This window comes from Phoenix dactylifera, chromosome 2 (genome assembly GCF_051530095.1).
Source record: "Phoenix dactylifera cultivar Ajwa chromosome 2, Ajwa_hap1_PhDact_Kaust_v1.1, whole genome shotgun sequence".
NCBI lineage: Eukaryota > Viridiplantae > Streptophyta > Magnoliopsida > Arecales > Arecaceae > Phoenix > Phoenix dactylifera.
In genome coordinates, this window is record NC_143191.1 from 34,351,692 (window position 1) to 34,370,018 (window position 18,327).

The 18,327-nt window shown below is 36.3% G+C and overlaps 1 protein-coding gene across 1 annotated transcript; it reads right to left on the bottom strand.

Moving 5' to 3' along the window:
• Positions 1-103: 103 nt before the first annotated feature.
• On the bottom strand, positions 104-17,474 carry LOC148714767 (P-loop containing nucleoside triphosphate hydrolases superfamily protein). The gene is made up of 28 exons (XM_088716128.1): positions 17,268-17,474; positions 16,874-17,063; positions 15,991-16,137; positions 15,742-15,894; positions 15,251-15,504; positions 14,910-15,091; positions 14,695-14,819; positions 13,514-13,550; positions 13,314-13,405; positions 13,120-13,233; positions 12,936-13,049; positions 12,507-12,593; positions 12,262-12,394; positions 11,270-11,370; positions 10,666-10,764; positions 10,475-10,588; positions 10,287-10,403; positions 10,124-10,204; positions 9,001-9,072; positions 8,826-8,919; positions 8,643-8,674; positions 8,425-8,510; positions 5,909-5,980; positions 5,583-5,810; positions 4,616-4,757; positions 3,155-3,253; positions 2,116-2,721; positions 104-852 (listed from the first exon to the last, which is right to left on the bottom strand). The coding sequence occupies exons 2-28, from the start codon at positions 17,006-17,008 to the stop codon at positions 532-534; spliced, it is 3,837 nt and encodes a 1,278-aa protein (XP_088572254.1). The 5' UTR covers positions 17,009-17,063; positions 17,268-17,474; the 3' UTR covers positions 104-531.
• Positions 17,475-18,327: the final 853 nt, after the last annotated feature.

The following is an 18,327-nucleotide window of genomic DNA, read 5'->3' on the forward strand; positions in this document are numbered from 1 at the left end:
AGGGAGTTGGGTGAACCTATCAGCAGAAAAAAGAAGGCATAGGTGGCAGCAGCCAGCCAAGGAGGGTACCAAAAGAGGTTATCCGGGGCCATTGGATCACAGCTTGCAATAAATAGTTTGTAATTCAAGCCCGAAATGTTCAGGAAATGGTACAATTAAAATGCGTTCCGTTAAATGATATCTTTTTTTTTTTTGTGGTGGTGGTATGGGGGGGGAGGGGAGGGGGGAGAACCAACCGATTTTCTGGATAAATACATCATGTGAGGACCAAAACTTATCTTTTCCCATCAAAGATATTTTGATTAAAAGGCTTCCCTGGAAGATAACAGTAAAACAGTTACCAGATATAATCTTGACTGTGGCTTCCAAAAACCAAACCCAGCTTCTTCCTTCATGCATTCTTTAAGGAGAATTGGCCCAACGCATACGTAGCTGCTGTGCATGGGTAGTACACACCACAAGATCATGGGCAACAATGGATAGCTCAGCAGAGACTGTCCAGATGTTTAAGGGGAAGGAATGTTTGGACAGTTACATCATATGGTTCTCCTTCTCATCTGTTGCCTTCCGCAACCGAACTGGTGATCTTGAAGGAATGATGCCGCCCCTACTATCCTTGTCGCTACTCACAGATCCATCAGCTTTCACAGAATTAAGATCTGCCAGGGGAGGGTTGTCAACCAAGGGCACAGAATCCATAGCACGCGGTAATCTAAGGGGGACATCACCCCTAGTCCTAGGAGCTGCATTACTTTCTCGCATGGAGGACGGCAGAGGTTCAGATGGAACAAGTTGAATTGTTGACTTGCGCCATTTCTTCCTCAGGTTTTGCTTAGAAACATTTTGATTAACCTAGACAATAGCAACTCAGTTAGCATATCAAGGTCTAAACTACAGAGCTAAATAAATAATTGAACCAAAATAAGGAGATCAAGAAGGCAATTAGCAATTACCAAAACACAAACAAAATGAATGATAGCACAAATCAGAAGAGCAAGCCTAATTTAATCTTGCAATGAAAGCATCCAGTCCATATAACGACTATGCATGCATTATAGAAGGCTGCAGACTTGCATGAAATAAATTTAACTTCAGCAATTTGAGAATACAAAATAATCAAAAACGTTTTGGGTATTAAATCAAATCCCAAATTTTGCGCCGTAGCCAATATTACATCAAGAATAGTCCTTTCATAAGCTAGAAAACAACTGCTGCATATCACCAAAGTAAATAAAATTTTGGTCAATGCTTGAGACTAAGCCAATCCAGACTTTCATGGTTTTAGGCAGCATTTTATCCCAAGAATTTCATATTTTCGTGACTAGTAGGAATAGCATCTCAAACAAAAACAACCTTGGAGAAGAACAAGGTTTCTACATTTTGTTGTTTAAAGTAGTCTTTCTAATAACTTATCCTGATGTTTGTGCATAACCAAGATGTCTACTTTGAAAAGGGAAACCTACAATTGCTTGAATGCCCATTAAAGAGTAAATCAAGGACTGGGATTACTATACAGTAAAAACAAAATCATTGCAGGTTTTTTTTAAGAACTTTCAGTTTCACTCTCTACTGCTATGGAAAGAAATCAGAAAAACACCAGGACAATTCAAATTGTAGAACGTCAGCTCTATATGAACTTTCAGACATCCACGTACAAGTGCTTGAACCTTACTGAAAGTTACCTATGTTTATAGATGCTCATCCAGACATGACTTGAAAGAAAACAATATACATGAAAGTAAAACAATATAAAATAATTATTTTTTCAGTCATACAAGCGGATTTTTTAATTGTTCCATGTAACAAATAATAATGCTGTTTGGAAAGTAATAACTTAGTACTTGGAAAACCAAATATTGAAGCCCATAAAAATTCACAAAACCTGAAAGGTAGTCTTAGTTCAGTATATGACAGACCTACTAGGACGACGCAAAATGATGTTCTAAACTAAAAGAACGAGAGCATTATTACAGAGGCCTCAGTATTATTATTGCAGAATGATAATAGAGGATACTTAATATAAATCAATCAGGCTGTGCTGCTATTTTGTTCTTAATGCAGGAAGAATAATTAGCTAAAAAGAATTCTGGATCCTGGGAACAAAATAAGACATACCACAGTATTCCCAATATCAGTCAAAGGCTTTCTTGGCCGCACGTCATGATTTTCTTTGACTAGCCTCTCACTTAGTGCACTCTGAAGCAGCATGGCTCCATTAGAAACAAGTTCCCTGCTCTTCTCATCAACATGATCAAATGAAGAATGACTCCCACCACTCTCTGTCGCCTCTGCATGGGATGTCCCTTCCGAGTCATTATCAATGAGGCCACCTTCTCTGTTACTACACTTTGAAGGTATGCACCCACAAGAAGCAGTGCATGTACTACCAGCAGCTCGGCACTCACATTTCTTAGTTTTACAGAATGAGCTCTTTGAACAAGAGCAGCACTGATCAAACCCATTCTTTTCAACTTTAGGTTTTCCCTCCTCACTAGATATCTCCGATTTTGAATTTTCTGAAGCATGAGCATCTTCCAAGTGGAAATTCATATTTTGAGCTGCTTTAGAACGTGTTTTCACCATCTTCTTTCCAGATTCTACCCAATCTTCATCGCCCAAGTCAGATTCAAACTCATCTGACTCAGTGTCAGATATATCCATATCATCCAACAAATCCACAGTACTCCGAGCTTGGTTGAAAAACTGGGAGGTTCGTGGAGCCTATATCGAATGGATATATATTAGCCATGAATCATATTGTTAGGAAAACAACTACGGATGAAAAAATTACAGTATTAGCAAATAAAGGAAATAGAAGAAAACAAATGCAACAGCATGATCACAAGAGAACCTCTAAGTGAGGATGGATCACAAATACATCAACATCATACAAAATTATGTCTCATATTATGACCAGACATTCCAAATGCATTGTGTGAAATAAAATCTAGACGGCAAGATCTCTAAAACAGGTATTATGAAAACCGTTAACCAAAAGTAGAACTTAAGAAACCACCAGCACTGAGTAGAGGAATATGCATCCCAGCAGAGTATAAAAAAGCTGACAGTAGCAGAAAAATAACAAAACTAAGCAAATATGAACTATGATTATATAATTCTACACCAGACATGCTGAGATGCATTAAGCAGATACCTTGCGCAGTACATAGGCATGCCCATCTTCTCCAGAGCCAGAAATATTGGTCCCAAAACTTCCAACAGATTCCTTAGAATTCCTCTTCAAAGATGATTTCTATTTGAATTTTTTAAAAAAAATACATAATCAGACAAGGCATAAGAATTGATATGGTAATGAAACAGAATCCCAGCAATGTTAACAAAAAAAAAAAAAAAAAATCAATAAAAGCTACAATATAAGAAGAAGAAAAAAAAGCCAACAATCGCACATTCCTGAAGACAGGTCATGATAAGACCAACAATCTAAGAACTTCAACACAATGGATCAGAATATTTTGAAATAAGAGGGCCATTACCAAATGAAACATGTAGCATTAGTGGAAATTATGTGGAGTCTATGGAAGGTAAAATGGCATGCAACCGATATGACTTTGATATGTGCGGTGAGGGATTAACACTTGATTATTTGGTGTAACTAAAAGCTGCACTAGTAATGATGAATTACATTGAACTTAGTCAAGACACTCCTCTCCCAAATCAGAAGCAAAGACTCACTTTAACTGCATCTTTAGCCCCTGCCATGAGACAACTCTGCATAGTAGCAGAAAGCTGTAAAAGCTGAAACTTATTTTCATACTGTGCATGTTGCCTGACATATGTAATTATTTGCACCATGCAATTACAGTCATGAACCTGGATATGAATAGAGATGACACGTTATTTGCAGGACTCACATGATATACGAAAATTTGACCCAATACCTCCATTCCTTGCGTCTCGCATTATTTACTGAGGGCCATATAATTCATTTTACTTCTAGATCATGTGAGATCATTCGTAAGCCAATCAGACAATCAATTTAAGGCTCAATGGTTATAAATATGGAATGTGATTGTCGCATGAAACTGGTGACTAGGGCTTCAATAAAGCTGATTCCTTCAAAAATTTTGAGTTAAAAAACTCCACTTAAAAATTAAAGTGTGAAAGCAGTCTTCCCTCATCTGATTTAAGGGAATTAAGAAGACTTTTCATGGCAACAGATAAATAGTTATAGGATCACAATTCTGAAAAGGGTTTTCTCAAGTATTTCATGTGACTGTTAGCAACTCTAATGCTGGAGAGAGTTTACAAAATCATTGATCCAGTCAAAGGTGAAAAACTGAATTGTAGTTCAACAGGAGTGACACCTCTGTATATAGTATGAATACAAATATAGAAATGGAAAAGACATAGTTACTATCACAAATCTCCAAAATTTGAAAAGACAGGTCTGATGCTATCAGTCATAAGAAATAGATAAACTTACAAAGAGAAAATAGTGTCCATATTCAGGGACTGTGCTAGCAATTGTGTAATAACACAAGAGAATGTCAATTTGGTGACAGTTCAAGACATGGATTTTCTCATATAGGAGAGAAGAGGGGGGCACGATAGAGTGAGAGAGAAGAGAGAGATCTAGGGGGAGGAAAAAGAAAACCTGCTGGTTTTGCTTATGCAGTTCAACCATTTGTGCTTCCAACTGTCTAACCAGGCTATTCAGTCTAACCACCTTTTCTTTCAGTTCACTTATTACTGAATCCTTCTCTCTGCAGTTCACCTCTTTATCCCATAATTGGCACCTAAAAAGAACAAAGAAGTAAAGGAGCAAGATAAGTTGCAAGTAACTTGCCAGATATAGAAGCATAGTGATAGTTCTTGTTCATTTAAAGATACCAAAATATTCATTTTCGTAAGTATGTACACAATCTGTTTATAAAGATGACAGATCAACATACAGAGATCCATAATTCCGTTCCAATTTTCTATTGTCAAAAGAAAAAAAAAACAGTTCAACTACAACACAAGAGCCAATTTGGAAAAGAAAGGCTTGTGTGAAGTTAATATATGCCTCAAAATGCAGAAAATGTTCCAAAACTACTAACAAGGCCCTCAAAAGTAGACAAATATTTTATATATAAATTTTGGGCACAGTGTAGACAGCCCATAGTTTCAAATAGAGATGGTGTAAATGAGCTAAAATTTTAAGGAAACAAGAGATAAAATTGATTAAAGAGTCAAAAGCCAATTCAATGTCGTTCATTACACGTAACTAAGGCTAGTTAATATATGCAGAGATCCATAATTCCGTTCCAATTTTCTATTGTCAAAGAAAAAAAAACAGTTCAACTACAACACAAGAACCAATTTGGAAAAGACAGGCTTTTGTGAAGTTAATATATGCCTCAAAATGCAGAAAATGTTCCAAAACTACGAACAAGGCCCTCGAAAGTAGACAAATATTTTATATATAAATTTTGGGCACAATGTAGATAGACCATAGTTTCAAATAGAGGTGGTGTAAATGAGCTAAAATTTTAAGGAAACAAGAGATAAAATTGATTAAAGAGTCAAAAGCCAATTCAATGTCATTCATTACAAGTAACTAAGGCTAGTTCAAGTAGTACCTTGAGGAAGACACCAAGTTAAATAGGTAGTTCATTAAATTTTTTGCTTCAGCAAGTGAACGGACTTGATTCCAGCGCCCTCTTCCACTAAAGACACGTTCACGCTCCTCAGCTTCTGACAGTTGCGAGGCCATGGATATGAGAGTGCTAGATGAAGTTGCCAGCATATTTTCAAGTGCTGAAATCCTGGAATTTCTTGCACTTGGAGACATAGTCTGAGGACAATCACTGAAAGTGTAGCATTCTATTAGACCAAGTTCACAACTTAAAAACACAAAATAACTCTTAGCCACTAATGGAATCAAAGACAAGAACCAAGTACAGACCTCATAATTTTCTGTTTAAATATTTCAGAATCTTCCTTTAGTCTTGCTACCTCATTAGCCATGGCAGCCCTCCTGTTCACACACAAAAAAAAAAATATCAGGTGGTGGTGATTTAAAGCATCAAACTCACTGAACAAGCATGTTTGGTATAATCTTTATAGGACTTTTCTTTTTTCTTGCTTTGCCTATAAATATTTGACACATGCCCATGTGTGAAATGTGTAAATCACACATCTCCGTTTGATAGTAACAGAGGACCAACTTCAAAAGTTGAATAAATAAATGACATATTTGTTTTAAGAGTTTATGCCCAAAACACATTGACTATGGGGCAATGCTGTGAGTCATCACCCATGTGGGACCCCATAATCCAGCATCCTCTTTCAGATCCCTTAAAAGACTTTTGCATCCACTATCTTGAAAGGGCTTTTTAGTAGCGAAATTTTTCCTTTTTATTCTCCTTTAGTAGATCTTTAGACAAACAAATTGCCTTCTCAAATTTTGTTTTATTTGGAATCACTTCTTTATGAATATGAGTGTCTCCGCTCCTCAGTTGCATCAAAATTTTTATGATAAATATAAGATAAAAATGACGCACTGCAAACTTATGATTTTTGCCACATGCATATTGGCTCATTTGAAGTTCTATTTCAACAAAAGACTTTTAACAAATACTTCATTCTTCTACGGTCAGCATGCCCTACCTGCCCCATGAATAAGGGAAAAGAAAAATAAAGAAATTACACATATGTTTCGAGCCTTTATATTTAGTTCTAGACTTTTATTTGATCTTATTACACATAATAAGCACATGTTATCTTATTACACATAATAAATACATGTTATTCTGAATCCATTTACTTGGAACAAAAATACCTTTATTAAAGGTAAAAAAGATCATGTTGCAATAATATGCTTTTATTCTAAGAAAACATGTTTTTCATACGTGTTTTGCACCTCATACCCCCACCTCTACAATGACTATAAATTACAAATTAAGAAGATAGAAACAAACAATCAACTAAATATAACTAAAGTTAAATGTAAACAGCGATATACGTAGATAAGAAAAAAGTACAACACCAACTCAAAGCAGACATCCAAGAAAAACCCATAGTGTTCATTTTATATCAACAATCTAATATATAGAAATTTAGGGAAAAAAGAATTCAAATCTAAAATATAGAGTGGGTCATGAATTGGAAAGGAGCCATGCTAACTAACATGTGATCTTATCATTGCCTCAATTCTAAAAATGAGGATACTTGCAGTGTTGCATGAAACAGTATGATAAAGGAGTGAGGAAACAAAATGAATGCAGCAAACTCTAGAACTAAGGCTTACATACAGAGCCAGTTAGAAAGAAAAGTATTCAAATTAACTATATTGCATCAATTGAGATAGAAATTCTAAAGACATGCAATGAAGATATTAAAATTGTCATTATAATTGTTCATAATAGGGTGTGCACCGGTCTGGTTGGGTCGTGTCGGTTTGAAGCTAAACCCAAAACCGAACCAATTTAACCTGATTTCCTAAAACTGAAACTGAATCAACCATCTACAAAAATTGCTTGAAACAAACTCGAAAAATTCGGTTCAGTTTATCGGGTTGATATTTAATGGGCTGCGCTAAACAGGTTGGGCTAAGTCTAAACACAAAAAATTCCATTTTATATAGGGCTGGTATTAAAAGGACCGGATTAAATGGGATGGGCTAAGCTTAAAACATAAAAATTCTATTTTTATATATCAAAGAAAATATAAAAAAAAATTAAAATTTATACATCGACACATATGGGTTGGGGGTTGGGTCGAATCGGGTCGAGTCAAGTCAGTTTGAATATCAATATATATATATATATATATATATATATATATATATATATATATATCTTTGTACATATACACATAGGTCGGGTTTGGGTTGGTTTGAATGAGTTTTCTGAAAACTCAAACCGAAACCAAAACCAAACCAACTTTCAAAAAAACTGATATAAACCGAACTTAAGAGACCGATTCGAGTTAGGTTCGCGGTTCGGCCGGTTTTTTGCACACCCCTAGTTCATAATAGGAAGTGGACGTTTGATAAATTCATGGTTATGATTATAGATGTTCATATCACATTATTAGCATCCCCTCATCTCAAAAAAGATGTTCATATCACGTTATGTCCATTCAAATGCAAATCAAGTCAAAAGGGGGTTCGATAAATTCATTCTTGCTCATTCGATAGATGCGTGCTTGCCACATAAATCTATCTTGACTCCAAAAGCTTAGACAATAAAGCATAAAAAAACTATCTTAGGTGGTTTTGCCCTTTATTCTGTATCTAAGTGCTAAGAAAATATAAGCAAACTTAACCGTACTTATTGGTCTTTTCTTGTATAAGAACAGCTTTTTTCTTATCTGAGTAGCCTGAGTTCTAGATTTGTTTCTTTCAAATTTGTATGAACTTTCAGGATGTAGATGAGTGCCAAAAGAGGGGAGAAACTACTTCCAAAAAATAGGCCTTACTCTTGCATTTGTCGCTCATATTCCGAACGTACTTCATGGACCCTTACAGTAACCTCAAGTTCATGCTCAATGGCCTGCATCAATGCCTTTTAGAAAACAGTAAATCAGTAACACTGAGATATATGAGAGCATGAATGCACAAATCAGTAGAATGAGTCACAATAAGATACCACACTTATACAGGATAAAAGGAGGGTAAAAGTTTTGGTTTTAGGTACCTGAATTCCTCGGCCATTTCCATTACCAGAGCCTGCATGAAAAATAAGCAAATATATAGATCAAAATAATGAACAAGAGAAAGACCGAAGAAATTAAGCAGACATTAATCAGATCAGTGAACAAGAAAAAGACCGAAGAAGATACTAATTACACCAAACAATTGTTTATCCAATTCTCCTTACTAGATGCATCACGAGAAGAAAATTTCTTCGCTTCTAGTAGCTCCTTCAGTCTTTTGGTGGCCAATGCAGCTTCTTCAGTTTTCCTCTGCAAGACCTTCAAGACCAAAACTAAAAAATTCAATACAAACTAAATGATAACACCTACTGGTAAAATACGTAAACAAAATATGTCTACCATCTTTTGCCGCTGATTCAAGGCCAACAGCTTATGCATCTCATACTCATTCCTTCGCCCTTCCTTCTTAAGCTATTTAAAGAAAGCAACGGATTTCATTAGCAACCTATCATTATATGATAATATATATTAAAAAAATGACTACCAGTATGATCAGAGAAAATAAGTCATAAGGCCACTAATATGGGATTTCCTTACATAATCTTAAACTAACAAATATGAGCTTACAAGAGCATTTCTATGTTAACAAACAGAAGAATAACAGGCTCTACGTCTAAATATCTTGATAATAATGCCCAAAAATTTTGAATAATAGAAAAGAAGTACTCATTCAAAAAAGAAAATAGAATTAATTACATAATAAACATGAAAGAATGCATGCAGGCATACATATATGTGAGTGTATATCTGAATTAGAATTCCTTGAAGTTACTCCTAAATAAATATTGGTGAAGAAAAGATTCCACGAAGTTAAAAAAATTAAGGTTTATCTCATCACTACTTGCTTTCCTCCAGTTATTCCTTATAATTAAACTTCTTTTTCCATATCCTTGTTTTTGGATAAGGTGCACAGAATTTTCATAACATGCCAATACATATATTTCCAGCTACAATTTTTCCTCCATTTAAGACCTTAGTTGTCAAAAATTAGGAGTGAGTGCAGGAGACGATGCAGGTGAGGTTTCAAGGAAAAGGAATATTTTAGCAACACATTTAAGGAAGCAGGTGCCAGTTTGAGATAAGGGGACACGTTACCCTAGGTAGAAGATTCCACTATACCCTAGCTACTAAGTTTAAGACATATAAACAACATACAATACTTATACAAAACTTATATTGCACCATACAATTAACAAAGTTATACACTAAAAACCAAGTATTGCAGTCTAGATTTTAAGTTTGGCCCATGACAGTATTAGATAGGCGAGGAACAAAATTAATATTGTCAATATTAGTTCTTGAACCTAATAAGCAAATAGCAGATCTTAAAAGAATTAAACAAAACATCAAATAATTGAAACCAAGCTTTCGCGAAAGCATTAATATCAATAATAGTAACAATTGAATCGCAAATTATTAAAAAAAAAAGAAAGAAAGGAAAAATTACAACAGCACAAAGTACCTGCAAAACTTCCTTTTCACGTGAAGCCTTCCATGATCTAAACTGTTCTGATTCTTGCTTAATCTTGTGTTGTAATTGAACCTAATTATACACAACAAAATCAGAAGTCAAAATCAGTTTATATACAACAAAGCGGAAAATATTTTATTTAGAAGGCAGGAACCTTCTGGGTCTTTATCCTTTGGATTTCTTCTTGCAACCGTTTAGCTGCTTCGTCACTCCTCTGTTTTTGTCTCAACAATTGACCTTGAGCCTCCTGTTTTTTTTTCAACTCAGAAACCTGGAAAAGGGATTCAAGATTTAGCATATGAAATGACAATGATTAAAGAAATTAGACTCATATATACAGACCTGAGCCTCAAGCATGTTTAGCTTTTGAAGATAATCTTGCTTCAATTTTTGAGCACTCTCATCAGAAGTAGACGATATGTTTGCAAGATTAAACCGGAGTGCTTCAATCTCTTTCTGAAAGTACATAGAACATAAGAAAGACACATTCATGAAAATTTTTTAAACTAGAATATCTTATAAACAAATCTTACCTGCAATGCCCTCTTTTCTTGCTCAAGCTCTAACAACTTCCTTTCATAATGCTGCTTTAGAACTGATGTATCAGTCTTAGCAAACTGTTTCATTTCCGCCTTAAATCATAAAAGGAAACAAAGCAAAAGGAAGTCATGTCAGATTATGTGGACATGATTACAAATGTAAACAAGGAAATAATGTGTCCCAGAACTCTTCAGCCAAAAGAATTTCACAAAACTTCGAGTATATGAAAAGTGTGATCAAAATTAGGCATCAAATATGAGTGTAACAGAAACAGCCAGGCTTCCAGAATATGCTTAATCATGTTGAACATCAACATATCTGCAAATATAGATTATTCATATTGTTGCATAGTATCTTGTAGCACTGTTGTGCTTTGAAAGAAGTTCCTAGGGAAGATAATGTAGTTTTAGCTCTTTGATATGAAAAGACTGAAATTTCTCATTCTATATCACTCACAACTGAAGCAAGAATCTCTTTGATTTAAAAAACTATGCCTTCATTCATACTGTCTAAAGGACACACATACACAAAAAACTATCATCAGCATCAGTCAAACAGTCGACAATCAAATTAAGCATCATCTGAAATTTCATTTACCTCTTTTTGCTCTAGCCGTTTATCCAATTCCTGGAGCTCTTTATCCAGTTTGTCTTGCAGTGTAGTATGTTCCCTTTCCTTTTCTTCCTCCTCAGCTTCACCTGGGGAATACACACCAAAACCAGTAAATGGAGTTGGTCTTTGCAACATGGACAAGCTGATATACAGATCGAATAAAAATAACATCTTCCTCACAGTAGTAAAACCATGGTCTGCCGTACCGATCTGTACCGGCCGGTACAGGCCGGTACGTACCGGTCCGGGCCGCCACCGGTATGCTGACCAGTACCGGTACGGCGGATCTTGAGTAAAACCAATAGAATAATACCACAAATAAGTTAGTGACCAATATAACCAACACAAATAGTCCCCTATATAGCAATATAGGTTGTACCTATCTGTTCTTGAATCAAAGCAGTCATGAGATTTTTTTATAATAAATTTAGAGATTTAACAAGATGAGTAAATCATGTTTTAACAAAATATGAGATTCAAAGGAAAAAAAAATGAGGGTGACCTTAGCAGATGCCTCAAGGACTTTAAGATGCCTGCCTTTGTTAACCCAAGTAACATGTCAATAGCCGCATGGAATGTGAGGTCCAGAGTAATGTTAGGGATTAAAATAACTAATTTTTCTACAATACCTATCTCTCTTAAAATTAACTGTAAAAAAAATCTAGCATTTATGCTTCACTGAGACTAATCTCGACCATTTTGGCATCAAAAAAAAAATTACAAAGACGAATAAGCACGAGACAAGGCAGGTTTGGTGATTAAGATTGAAAATATGGAAAATTTCGTGGGAAGAAATACAGGAGTATATTTGCCAGCCAAGAAATTTGATCAACTGCAGTTAGATACCTGATGACAGTAAAACAGTTGATGTGTAAAAATCTGGACAGCCACCTTAAACATTTAAAATGAAACCTGTAACTAATGAATATGGTTCTTCGATAATTTACTGCAATCATTAAGTGTTTTCCCATCACAACCTGATGATGTGTCATCCAGAGCAAGGTGATCCATGAAGCCATTTCCACTAGGGTTAGAAAAGTTTTGCACCCGCAGCAACTCTGCTTCTAACTCCTGAATCTTTGATACATAACCTTTTACCAGATCCAATTCCTGTGAAAGTACAGACCAAAACAAGATTAACACAAGGAATACCCTAACCATTAATAATTAAAAATCGAAACTATCATAGAAAATAACTCATGGTACATTTTCATCTACAAACCTGAGTTTTGTCCATTTTATCAATATCATCCCATGGTTTTCCACTACGAGCTGACTCAATCTTCAAGACCAGATTATCCTTTTCAACCTGATCCAATAAATCAAGGATATGAAGGCAATAAACGTATGAATGCACAAGCATTTGCTGAAGATGGAATGGATCAACTCTTTTTCAAAAAGCAACAAGATGATGAAAATCCTACCAGCAGAGTTCCCTAACTAGAATGCCCTTACCCAAAATAACTCTATGTCCACTCAGAAATCAATGTCCCCACTAAGGAGAAGACAAACATTATCTAAATATACAGAATATGAGGTAGAGGATATTTCTTAAAAAATTTCTTTTTCATTCCTAATAAGTGGTATAGGCATTTAAAAACACTCCATAAACAAATATGGACAATTAAGTTTTTAATTAAAATTTATTTACCTGAGCATCAATGGCCTGTTGTGCAAGACGTTTGCAGGTGATCTGACACTCTTTTAGCTCCTGATGGAGCTCTGTGTTGCTTGCCTCAAGCAAAGAGATTTTGTGCCGAAGAATCTACGAGAACAAACATTAAATACCACAAATACTTCTACCAGCAACCAGACACCATAGTAGAATTCTGTACCTGAAGTTCCTCTAGAGGTGCACCACCACCGCGGCAAAAGAGCAGCTCAGCCTGCAGCTGCTCCAGTTGACTACGCATTCTTTGCATCTCTGCAGCCACTGGATCACGGTTTACCTGCAATTACAAATATTAATTTACATCCAGTGATTAGAACGTTTACAGTCTCATATGTCCACGTCTATGAAATAACATACCACCGCTTTGTTCTGGATATTGCGTGCACGGTTGGCATACTTGAGAGTATTTATGGTCTCTTCAGCATTAGAGTCAGCGGGGCTAATGCAGGCTGAAACCAAATGGATATTAGAAAGCCACACCAATTCCAAACCAAAGAACACTTGAAACCTATTTAGTAATTGAGCATAAGTGTAAGAATAGGAGAAAATCAACTTACCAATCATCACTGTTTTGCTATTACCACCAAGAGAATCCTGTCAAATAGCTCCCAATCAGAAGTAGCTCAATTGAATATTTTACCTAGCCTATGTATTTATAAATGTGTGCATATGGTTAGTGGATGCCTGATGTCCAAGTGAATGTCATGTTTGTAGGTATTCAAGTCCTGGTTCTAGCCAAATTTGATTTACAGCATAGTGTGTGGTCTTTATAATACATAAAAATAGGATAACAGTTGTAGTGTGTGAGGTATAAATGTGTCTACTCCCACATAGATTTCTTCCACATTTTATTCCCTTCCATAAGATTTCAAAATTCAAATAAATCATCAGAAAAATATAATTCAAAAATAAGATTCACTAAAACTCCCATGTAGACCATTGTAGCAGGAATCTTCCATTTAAGGTGGTCCAGACATTTCTCCTCATAGTGTTTACAAAGCTTTAGCTTTACCTACATTCAGAAAACTCCCAACTTTCCACAAAGATAGCCCATTTCCACATATGTAATGTAATAGCCTTCATAAAAACTAATTAGAAACAACCACATTTGCCTCAAACCTCAAACTCTGGTAGTCCACATGAACTTGCAGATGAACTTGAAGGCCTTGTAAACAACAAGTTTTCACACACCTTTTGTTACTACAATGAATTTTAAAAGAATATAGGGTCATAAAATGGTGAATAGAAATAATCATGCTGCAAAATTAAATCATACATAAAATATTGGTGGCAAGGATTAAATGCATTTAACAGGGATAGCACAGTTTTCAGACATCATAAATGCCAGGTCAAATCCTGGCAATAGCTTCATATTGATATTTAAGTAGCAACATAACCATAAAAAATCATGAATGGTATTTACCGTAAAAGACAGACACAATAATTGAAGTTTACACTGAATGAAAACTTATTGGTAACAATATTCGACAATCAATGGCACATCCTGCATAATGTGCAAAGAGATACTCCAACGATTACCATCATACCACTAAACATTATAAAAAGAACAATGGGAAGAAAAAACTGAAAAAGTTACTTGGCAAGCATCTATGTTGAGGATGACTTGGCAAAATGAAATATGAAAAAATACAAGCAAATTCAACACCTTGACACGCTAATGGCCGGTTACTTGACCATTAAATTGCAGCAAAAACAAAAGGAAAGTTAATTTCCTTGCCTGCAAAAGGCGAGTTAACTTGCTATCACGATACGGAACATGTCCCCCTTCTTTTCGCTTCTTCTCATCACCTAATGCACTAATCACATTGCCAAGAGATAGCAAGCCCTTGTTGATATGTATTCCTGTATAAAAAGTTATATCGATTGCCTAAAACTCCTAGTGGCAAATCTAAAATAGAAAAGTGCATAGGGATGAAAAGAAATTTTAATCACCTTCTTTGAGTCGCAACCCATCTGCTCCAGTACGTTTTGCACGTTCAGAACCAGCAAGATCCACTAGATGAAACTTTGCAATTAATATATCATCACCAACATCATTGTTTATCGCTCCATTGCATGGGTTATTAGCGATTTTCTTTTGCTCCATGCATATCGTAAAGATGGCATGCGAGCGACTACACAAGGCAAACACAGGCACAATAAATAAACAAGAGAAAGAGAGAGAGAGGTATATCAGAATAACCATCGAACAATAAGCCAAAGCTGGAATGAGCATAGATAAAAGCTCTAAATGATACAGTTCAACCTTGTAAGCACTTTTGTCCATTACTAACCTTGACTGACTATTCATATTTGTACTTCCAGTTGCACGAGATAAAGACCCACGAGCCAGATATAATGACATCTCCTCTTTTGACCTGACCTCTGCTTCAGTAACACCTGCAAGAGTGATCCCGCCATTGGCTGTTTCTCTAATTTGAATGGGAGCTCTGGATGGCACTGCTGGCTTAGCAAAAGAAGCAACCTCAGCTCTCAGAGCAGCATGAGGTTGTGAGTCTAACAAATCAAAGACCTCTTCCTTAAAAATCTGCTAATTACAAATCGTTAGTGAGAAAGATTCTAATTGAGATTTAGAAGATTTGCTCTAGATGAAGCAAATTAAAAGGGGAGAACAAAATCACAACTGTAAAAAAAGAACCCTGTAAAAGCTTAAATGACTGTAAAAGTACAAAACGAAGCTAAACTGTTGAATATGTTTATGTATCTAACTCAAGATTTTGATAGGTCTAGATTTTAGTGAATGCTCTTATGTTGGATAGTATACCTCGATAAAAGATACTCGTATCAGAAACTCTGTAGTGTCCTTCATTGTATCAACTTTCTTAAAAATCGTTTCCATCACTTGCGGGATAATACCAAAGCTATTATCTTCACCAGTATAGTTGGTTCCCATTGTATAGGTTTTCCCAGAACCAGTCTACACACAGAATAATCAAATGTATGCATCAAAAAATAAAGGACAACATGGAACATATAAGAAATAAGAAAAGGGTCAGGAACAATATCAAGATACCTGTCCATAGGCAAGTACAGTGGTGTTGTAGCCACGGAATAGTGCATCTATTAGAGGGAGAACGCATTCTTCAAATATTAAAGAGGAAGGAGAGCCTGAACTCCCATAGACATGATCATATGTGAACGCATGCGAACCAATTTGCACCTGTCTCAGCAGTCAGTAGAATTAAGCAATGAATAAAATTGGATCCATGAAACATGGTTTTGAAGTAACATCGTGGATGGAACAATCATTTGTGCAAGCATGGAAACTATCTGAAGGATTGAAAAGGAAAAAAATTCAACGATCCAACAAAGGAGCACAGTGCAAAGACTCAGAGTTTTGTCCACGGTAGCAATCATGAAGATCAAAATTCCACAAAGAATATCTTTCTTCACGAGAAAGTTGATCAGAGCATATGAAACAAGATAACTACCACAACCTAGAGCAAAATTTTCATAAGGATCAGAATTGACAAATCGTTGAACTCCACCTAATTAACATGGTTTTAAAGTAGCATCAATTAATTACGCAAGGGTGCAAGAAAACCTACAATCCCACAGGAGCACACTGCAGAGTTTCAGTTGAGGTCCACATCGGCAATGGCAAAGTTCACAATATCCCAGACAAAATTCAGTTTCTTTTCCAGCGAAATATAATCAAGAGCCATCAGCATTAAGAGAAATAACATTTCTTAGAGAAAAATTTTAATCAAAGATCCGAAAAGGAAGCGAAAAAAATCTTGAAAAAAAAATCAGGGAAACTTCAAGAAACGTCTCAGATTAAAACAAGTGTTGCAAAACAAAGAACTTCTTATATATTATACCAAATTTATTCAGGTGTTGAAACATAGAAAAGAGGGGAAGGGGCTAGACATAGGAGGAAGACGAGTGATCCAAACCTGAGGTTCCCCAGGAACAACGGAGACACAATCAGTGCAACCCATGAGAAGCTCCGTGGTGATCAAGGGCCGGATATTGACGGCAACCTTGACGCAGTCCTTCTGCGACGCCTTAGCCTCCTCCGAGCTCTCCATCAGTAGCTCTCAACGCAAGATCACGGGACAAGAAACCTCAAGAGGCTTCGAAACCCTAAAAATCCAAAGAAGAAAGCTTAGGGTTTCTTGACGTCAGATCCGCAACCTCCATAACCAAAGAATTTCCAACAAAAACAAAATCAAATGCCAAAACCTATAACACGCAATCGAGAAAAAAAACAAGGAACGGAGGAAAGATCGGGGAACGGAGGGGCATCAGACCGGAAACGGTCGAAGAGAGACGAGTGGAAGATATTACCTTCGAGCAATCGGGGGAAAATGGGTAAACTAAAACTACGGTTTTCCTTCTTTCGTTCCTCGCCGTCTTTTTTTGCCCCTCTTTTCGGCGGTCGCAGAGATCGGAGGTGGGGAAGAGAGAGCAGGGAAGACAATGAGAGAATGGAGGACCGCCCGCTAGCGATTTCAAAATAGGGGGAGTGTCACGTGACCGAGGTCGCCGTTGGCCGCGGATCTGAAGGCTGGCACGTGAGATATAGGCTGTATTTATGTCACATAATGGTTAGATGACTCAAATACCCATGAAGGGAATCTTATTTCCTAGAATTCCTTCGCGGATGGGGTTGTCGCCCGTTACTGATTCGAATTCAAATGGAGTGAAATGACACGTATACCCTTCAATGGATTTGGTGCATGCATGACGCCAAATGGGATGAGAAATTGCATGATTTGGACTTGATTCTGGTTTAAAACTTGGTTTCATGGACCGTGCATTGTTCCGGGCATCTAGATCTGCTTCCAATATTGAAGTGTAAGAAAATTTGAATGAGAACCCATTTACATTGCATCCAGACCAACAACCAACAACCAACAACCATGAGTCATTGACCGATCAATAGCATGCTTTAGAATGCCATTCAGTATAAAACGAGTACTAGGTCAAATAAAAGATTCTAAAAGGATGTCGATCTTCTAATAAGTACTAAAGTGCAGATGTTGACCAATGTATCCATGCAGCAAGTTAAAACTATTGGGCAACCCGTTGAAGTTGTGCCCAGTAAGCAAGCAGGCTGAAGTTGTACTCGACCAGCATATCGAGTACTATAAGAAGGATGCCAATCTCATATTGAGTACCAAAGTTGCCAAGCGCTAGAGATACAGACTGAGAGGGTGAGATACTATCAACTTAGGATATGGCACTAAGTGAAACAAAATAGAAGAGGAATGGTTTGTTTAACTGTTATCATTACGTAGAATATGGGAGGAACGATAACATTGCCTAAAATATAGAAGTAATAGAAGGAAGGTCCGGCCTCCGTGATCACAACCTTCTCTTTGAGTTTGTCTAAGTATGGTTGAGA